Here is an 8,556-nt window from a genome sequence, read left to right on the forward strand (position 1 = left end):
ACCGAGTCAGGAATATGCCAGTTGTTATCTAAAAAGTAAAATCACAAAAATACTGATCTCCGAGAAAAATTCAAAGCGGAAAGTCTCTAATAAAATGGAAAAAACAAATGATAAAACACATCAACTGTTATCTAATAGTCTCTATTGTTGTAGTTCAGTGTCAGCTCAAATTAACTCCCGTCTCGGATAATATCCGTTGCGGAGGTGTTCAATATTGGACGGATATACATATAGAAGAAGAAGTTAGTCGTAATTTTCTCCTCATATCTCGAATCAAAGGATAAAAAAATAATAAGTGCTGAATTGACTTTAAATATGTGCCGATTTGATTTTTTATATGTGCCGAATTGACCAGGGGACGAATTGACTTGTATTCCAGAGTGGGGTTATGTCCCCTGTAATAATCTTTTGTTGAGGAGGTGAAATCTGTGGTCCGGACAAGTTTTGTTGTTAAAATGTGAAAATCAACAAAAATAAAAACAAACTGGCATGAAAATTTGAAATACTTGAGAAATCTCAACGAAATAATATAATGGCATTTACAATCTTTTCCCATACATCAGCAATTCTTTCATCTGAAGTCTTAGCGAAATGTGGAGATTTTCCATGGGACCCTAACAGTCACCTCCACAAAATATGCTTGGATAACGATGTAAAAACTTCTTTCACCGAACAGAAGCAGTGCCTGATGGAAGGCAATTGGGCTGCTATTATCGAAATTTACAACAGCATTGCAAGATATCTGCAGACGAACTATAATATAAACCCAGGTATACTAACCATACACAACTTGGACATGGAGAACACCGATAATCAAATTCAAGTTCAGGATATGCAATTAGTCAGTTTGCCACAAGATGAAATTCCGACAACACCAGATCATGGTACCGCTGACAAAAAGCAAACAAAATTGAAGATACCAGATCCAATCGTGTACTCGTTTATTACCAGTGACACTTTGATTAATAGTAATACACATCCAGTAATTGAGACGATAACTGACACAGTCACAGAATACATCAAACAACACACTTCTGAACCAACGCAAGATCATTCCCAAGAAGAAAAATGTCCAGAAATTAAAGAAGAAATGTGTGAACCTCGTACTAGCAGTCCAATGTCACAGCAAAAAGAAACAAATAAAGGGAAAAAGACTGACCGGTCATTTACTAGAGTAAGGAGGAGGAAAAGTTTGACTCCCAAAAAATCATCAAAATCATCGTCAACCAAGAGACAAATAAACAAGAAAAGCTTAACAGAAAATAAACAAGATAAAAACATTGCAAAAAGACCATCAAGTTTAAAACCAAAGAAATCTTGGAGCCAAAAGCTTATGCAAGATGAATTTTCTGTTAAAAACCTAGAGGACCAAGTAAACATGAGAAATGAAATTAAAGATAATGAAGTATTTGTTGAAAATGGAACAAATGATAAAAAACTGACCAGTGAAGTTGAAAGTGATAAAGAAATGAAAAGAGATTTAGAAATTGACTGGACTCCAGAGAACAAGGGAGAACTATTTCAGGTGAAAGGTAAAGTTTCATTTATACTATATAAATCTGATGTAGAGTTGTCACTGGTTCAGATGTACTTATACATATATCATTATAGTGCTACATGTGATAAGTATATAATACTGTATACTTTGTTATATTAGCCAGAAACAGAGGATCACAGATATCAGGATTGAAATTTTGTATGACAGATCGGAAGCACATTTTATACAGAAAAGACTCATCAGTGACACTCAAATAATGAAGTTGAACATGTTGAAGAGCCTGAAAGTTTGCCAAATTAAATGCAATGGAATTGAACCATACATTGTTAACCTCAAATTTGTAAAAAATATTGAATACACACAAAGCTTTTAAATATATTTCCAAAGTTTGACATGAAGCTACTTATGTACCTGATTAGTTTTAAACATGTTACAAAGGGGAAACTTTATAAAAATTGCTGTTGTAAAAGCGGAGGTAAATGGTAAATCTACTTAAATGTTATTTATATATGCCAATTCATGCAAAGACAAAAAAAAAAGATGAAGGTATAAACAAGCAGAAAACATATAATTTTTTTAGGGTCCTTTGTATATTGCTTTTCTGTGTGAGCTTAGGTCCCTTGTTGAAGACTGTACTTTGACCTATAATGGTTTACTTTTACAAATTGTGACTTGGATGAGAGAGTTGTCTCATTGGCCCTCATACCACATCTTCTTATATATCTATTGTAAATGTCGCATTTAGTTTAAAGATTTATTAAAACAGTCAGGGGACTTACTGAAATAGGTGATTTTTAAATCACTTATTTGAGTAGCAAAATCGTGGTTTTGTCACAAATTGGAATTTTGTATTTTTTTCCAAATTTTAAACACATAGGTTTAAATAATATCTTTTAATTAGTAAAACTAAAAAAACAAACTTTTTGCTTCTTTTAAGTAGAAAGGTTTCTGCCTTTGATGCTATCATTTAGCTGAAAATTCTATTTTAGTTGAAAAAATGCTATAATAATGGCTTTACATAATGAACTGATACTTTCTTAAAAGATTTTTCCCAGCAGTGGGAGTATTTTTCCGGTGAAGTTCAAGGTTTCGTCTTTCAGATTATGTAATAAAATTCTACTGTTCGCGATAAAAATCTCACTGTTTGGGGGTGTTGAAATTAGTAGGGATTATTAAAAGAATGATACTTAAAGAAGTGATTTTTGGGAAGGAAATTGAGGTCTGATACTTAAACAAGTGATTTTTATGTCATTATCCTAGATTCAGTACAAGGTCATCACCTGAAATGACCTGGTCATCCTAGACAACACAGATGTTGGTTCTGATAAGTTTAGAAACATAATTAGTCCCTGGATCATTAGTATTCTATAGTTAAAGCTACAATAAAATTAAATCACTTCTTTCAGTGATTAATTTGTACTACTTAAATAGGTGATTATTAAAGAAAGACAACTCCAACTTCCAACCTTTATGGAAATAATGTTACTTAAATCAGTGATTTAGAAAATCACTTATTTAAGTAAGTCCCCTGACTGTAAAACAGAAGAATATGTTTTTACTGTATATAGCATGTTTAATATACCTTCATTTTTCAACAGGTACCAAAGCTCTGAAGATAACACTTAAGAAGCAGCAAAAACCAAAGTCTTTGAAGAAACGAAGTAATAAAACTGAAGAAACAGAACCAAGCGAGCAACAGTTTACCTGTACCCAGTGCTCCTATGTATCTAGTAAACGAGCAAACCTTAGAGAACATGTACAGAGAATGCATAAAGACAAGATATGGTCGTGTGAATTTTGTGATAAAATATTTAGCATTCAAAAAGATTTGGTTCGACATGAAAAATGTCATCTGAATCCACAGTTATGTTGTGATTTCTGCGGTAAAATGTACAAATCACGCCGAACATTTATCCAGCATAAGAAAAGCCATGAGGAAAATTATATAAAACCTGAGTATGAATGTAAAGTTTGTAAAAAGTCTTTCAGCACCAAATATGTATTGAATTATCATGTAAAATCAGAGCATTTAGGGATGAAAAAACAATTTCTTTGTCCAACATGTGGGAAAAGTTTTACCCAGAAAAACTCCTATGTTCAACATGCCAATGTTCACATGGGACTGAAGCCTTATCAATGTGAACATTGTGGTAAAAGCTTCGCATATGAAAAATCTCTGAAAGAACATCGTTTTATGCATGATGAAGTGCTCCATTTTAAATGTGATGTTTGTGATAAACTATTTCGCCAAAAGTCAGCATTACAAATTCACAAGAAAATTCACAAAGTTACAAAAGATCATTTATGTGGTACTTGTGGTAAAGGTTTTACTCAGAGACAAGCGTTATTACGTCACGAAAGAATACATAATGGAGATAAACCTTTCTCTTGCGCTATCTGTTCTCGTTCTTTTAGTGATGCATCTATAATTAGACGTCACATGATACTGGTACATAAAAAGCATACTAAAGAATGGAGAGAAGATGTCATTTGTGATTTGAAAGGAGCAGAAGATTATTGGATAGAAGGGAAAAAACCTGAAGGTCGTATTAAAAGATTGCCAGCTAAAAAGACGGACAATATTACTGAAGTTCAAGGTCCGCAAGGCAACAATAATGAAATTGGTCAGGTAACTGCTGATGACACCATTACTAACATTGTTGATGAATTGAGTCTACATCAGCAATCTACAGAAGAACAAAGTAGGATACATAGTGATGCAGTAGACCAGACATCCCCGGATGGAAGGTACATACAACAGTCCCTTTACAGTGTATCTGAAGAACAAATGAAAGAAACTGCCATCTACCTTAGAAAAAATCCCACAATGCTTCAGACTGCTGCTGACGCTTCAGAAAATGATATGCTGCTGAGTTCGTCTAATATATCTCAATACTTACATAACCCACAAGACAGTAACCATTCTGTTAACCTTGATCACACATTTAATGAACCTTTCACAAGTCTTCACGATCGAAAGAGTGAAGAAAGATTAACTAACCCTTTTCATACCAACGTTCAAATGAGAACAAGTAACCAATGGACTGCAGAACCTTTCTCTTATAATACAGTACATTATATGTCACAGTATCAAAACTATCCAAACCAATAATACAGTACATTATATGTCACAGTATCAAAACTATCCAAACCAATAATACAGTACATTATATGTCACAATATCAAAACTATCAAAACCAATAATACAGGTTTATATTTCATTATTTTTATAACAAGTGTGCCTTACTTATGTTACATGAGCAAGCAGGGAGAATTCTTTAGTTTTTGACATGCTAGTAGTTACAATAATGTACTTAATGAGTATTAATTTTTTTTATTGTACGAAATTTTTTCCCCTTATTGTCATTTAAAAAAAATATTGGAAAAAGTGATAGTAATCATAGTATTAAAGAATTTTCAAAACTCACAACTGATTCCCAAATTTTGTGTTACATTTTGAATAAACACTAAAATTTGAAAGAAAAAAATACTAACGAATTGCTTTATCTCTACATGTCTTATGTTTCTTAAAACCTTATTGGAATGTTGATTTCTAATTAACATTTTTTATTTGTTTATTAAAGATTAGATGTTATTGATAATGTACTGAAATTTGTTTTCATTTTCTTTTATCAATTTACATATAAACATAGACTTAAAAACACGTCTTTCATTCATAATTTTGCTAGACTCAAATCAAATGTCAGTCACTTAAAAAGATGTAATGTGGGTATCTTGTTTTCTTGTGAGTTTGAAAGAATGTTTTTATTTTGTGAGAAGTATGTTTTTTTCTTATTGTTTGTTTGTTATTTTGATATATATAATATTATCAACAGAACTAAGCTCTAATTTTAAATCATTGAGGTGGCAATAAGGCCAGATGTCAGAGTTTGTGATGTATTTTTAAAAATTAAAACCTACATGCACATTCTTATTGTTATAAAAATATATACATTTTATTTAAGGGTCATTAGGGGGCATTTTTATTTCGCCTTACATGTAGTATCTACTTCCTCAATATTAATTTATGACAACATTAGCAGTCTTCACGCTGAACCACAGGTCCAGCAGTCCAGGCTTGTAAAATTAATGTTGGGCCTGTAAAAATCATCCCTACAAACCAACAAGATCAATAGGGAAAAGTTCAGTCTTTTTTAAAGCCCAATAATTCAAAAACAAGCATTTGGAATTGGCAGTGGGAGATATTTTGAATTCCCTTTACAATGTATCTTTTGGTTACCATAGAAGTGTCATTACCTGGTTAGTTTGATATTTGTTATACAATTTATTTTTTGGTAAAATGAAAAGTGAATTAGAGAATGGACCCACACTTGTTACCAATTGTATTGTAATTGTTAAATTCATGAGTTTAGTGCCTTTTCATTAAATATGCAACATACTTTTTAACATAAATGTATCACTGTATGCTTTATAAGATACTATATATATTATTTTTCTGTTAAATCTTATCTATAGGTGAATTTATTATGGGATCTATCCTACCATTTCCTCTTTGGATGGTAAAGGCTATATTTGGAAGTTATATTTGTGCTAGATACTTTTTTTTAACATTCATTATAAAAAAAAGGAGGCTATATTGAAATCGTCTTATTCCATAATCATATATTCTTCCAACAAATATTTTAACCACTCTTTTACCAGAAATAACTAAACAGAATGACTTTATAATTGTTCAGCAGCTTGGCTGTTATTTGTTGTCAGGTGTACATGTGAGCACTTTTGGAATCGTTAGATACCCACTTCCTGTTTGTGGATATCATGACTTAAAAAATGTCATATATTTCTTGATACTTCTGAATAGAATACATTCACATTTGGTCAACAGCTCACCAATGATGAGTTGTAATGACTAATGTAAGTGTGCTTTTTATAACACTCTTAATCTTCTTCCTGTTTTCTAATACCTTGATGAGTGAGGGTATGCTAAGCACCACAACATGTATGTTCTTGTTGAGTACTTGGATTACTGAAATTAAGAGCCGAGACGATTTTTAAGTAATTTTAATGATATTTATGAAATCTTTTTACTTCTAAAGGCTTGATTTTTTATACCGGATTTATTTCTAGACTGTTGGCTTATTTTTTTATTTGTTGTACATGTATATAATGTAGTGAAATATTTATTTAGACTTTTTATCATAAATAAACATTATGATTCATTGATTTCTTTTATTCTGCTGTCCCATTTGACCTTAACAACACTTCAGTTTGTTTCCCTGTACACTGGATATTGCTAGTAGTGTACTATAGATTGAAGCCAATTTACCTGAAAGTAGGATAGCTGAAGCGCATCATGATATCTGTCTTTCTATGAGGTTGAATTTTACAAACTACATCTCAAAATTATCTCCCATATGTGAATGTTCCTTGCAACACCAGTACAATACAACTAATACATGTACATGTATCTGCAAAGACAAGCATTGAAAATTAACATATATTCCCAAGAGGTTGTGACATCAGAAAAAGAGCAATGCAGAAGGAATAACCAATTGAAAAAAAGATGTTATATAAGCAGTGACAGATATTATATCTATGATTTAATGCAAAATGTGAAAAAAATACCTGACTTGTGTTTGTTGCTCGCCTCACAATTCCCAGTACAATCTATTGTACACAAATACAAACTTTGAACGACAAAATTATTTCATGGCTACCTGTGCGAATTTCAAACGCGCAATTTTACACCAGTACTTAAAATCCTCCATCCTTTATGGGTGCATTTTACATAGATAAATTAAATCGTATAATATAAACAAAATGAGGATGTTAAATTTGATGTATGCCTTTTTGTGCTTCTTCGTTACATTTGTTGTTTTTATAGTGATTTAGATGATAACACAATGTTGACTGCTGTACCCCTATTTTTTTACCTTTTTACCTATTGTGTCTGTTTGTTTTGTTCACACATCGGTGACAATATAATGGAATTTGATGCGACTGTCATACAAGTGAGAGGTTTAGCTAGCTATAAAACCAGGTTCAATCCACCATTTTCTACATTTGAAAATGCCTTTACCAAGTCAGGAATATGACAGTTCTTGTCCATTCGTTTTTGATGCGTTTTGTTATTTGATTTCAGGGCCGTAGGAAGGTTTTGTCAAGAGGGGTGCGAAGGGGGTGGGTGTGGGAGGGTCACTCCCCTCCTACAGCTTAGATTTTTTTGAAAATGGGTAAGCCAATTTCAGGGTTTTATGTGTTTTCATAACGTTAAATACATGATTATCCATACTCTTCCAATAAGCTTTTTAAACGGTAACCGTTAATAGGCTGATATTTAATTGAAGAAAACGTAAACACCATTGATCGCACAGAAGGTACTTTTCATTTCAACATATAAATATATATATATAACAGTGGTACCTTTCAAAGTTAACATTACAATTTCATATATATGATAAAAACAATGCACGCATCACTTTTGTTCCGTAATTATTTCGGATAAAATATATTACTCTTATATACACATAAACCTACTGGCATTTAATCATGATCTATTTGGAGATTTTAAAGACAACATGGCTTCATATGTCTTTCAAGTTTACTTTTATTATGCACGCATAATGTGTTCATAATAAAAGTAAACTTAATAAGACGAATTCCATGAAAGACGTACGTGTATCTTATTACAATATGATGGATTATAAAAAAAAAACAAGCAGCTTAAGAAGCATCTATTAAAATCCTAAAAAAAAACATAGTTGATTCTCTCTGAAAATTTCTCAATTTAAGATTTTGTCCTTTGACGGATACATGATAAGCTTGGCTAGGGGCGATTCTAATCCTACAAATCGCATTTTAACACCCTCCTCGGTAGCCTTTATATTCGCCTGTCCCAAGTCAGTAGTATTTTGGTCATTGGCGAAGCATTTAATTTTTATAAGTTTTGGAAAAGGAATACCAACGATACAAGAAGCGTTTTTAATAAGAATTTGGGAAATTATGCTGTGCTTTAAGGTTAAGGCTTAACCTTTTGGGTTTAACTGTTATTGTTTTATTTGACCTACAGAGCTGTAAGTAAGAAGTTCTTCTTATTT

At 32.0% G+C, this 8,556-nt stretch overlaps 1 protein-coding gene across 1 annotated transcript; it reads left to right on the top strand.

The window, feature by feature from the left end:
- The first annotated feature begins 385 nt into the window (after positions 1 to 385).
- LOC143042477 (uncharacterized) lies at positions 386 to 5,623 on the top strand. Its single transcript, XM_076214783.1, has 2 exons — positions 386 to 1,532; positions 3,097 to 5,623. The coding sequence occupies exons 1-2, from the start codon at positions 533 to 535 to the stop codon at positions 4,608 to 4,610; spliced, it is 2,514 nt and encodes an 837-aa protein (XP_076070898.1). The 5' UTR covers positions 386 to 532; the 3' UTR covers positions 4,611 to 5,623.
- The last annotated feature ends 2,933 nt before the right edge of the window (positions 5,624 to 8,556 follow it).

The sequence above is a fragment of the Mytilus galloprovincialis genome, chromosome 8 (assembly GCF_965363235.1).
Source record: "Mytilus galloprovincialis chromosome 8, xbMytGall1.hap1.1, whole genome shotgun sequence".
Lineage (NCBI taxonomy): Eukaryota > Metazoa > Mollusca > Bivalvia > Mytilida > Mytilidae > Mytilus > Mytilus galloprovincialis.

Excerpts from the sequence above, each read along its gene's own strand:
- LOC143042477 (XM_076214783.1), top strand. The coding sequence starts at position 533 with ATGGCATTTACAATCTTTTCCCATACATCAGCAATTCTTTCATCTGAA. Across the intron at positions 1,533-3,096 it reads AGAACTATTTCAGGTGAAAG|GTACCAAAGCTCTGAAGATA; the intron begins GTAAAGTTTCAT and ends ATTTTTCAACAG.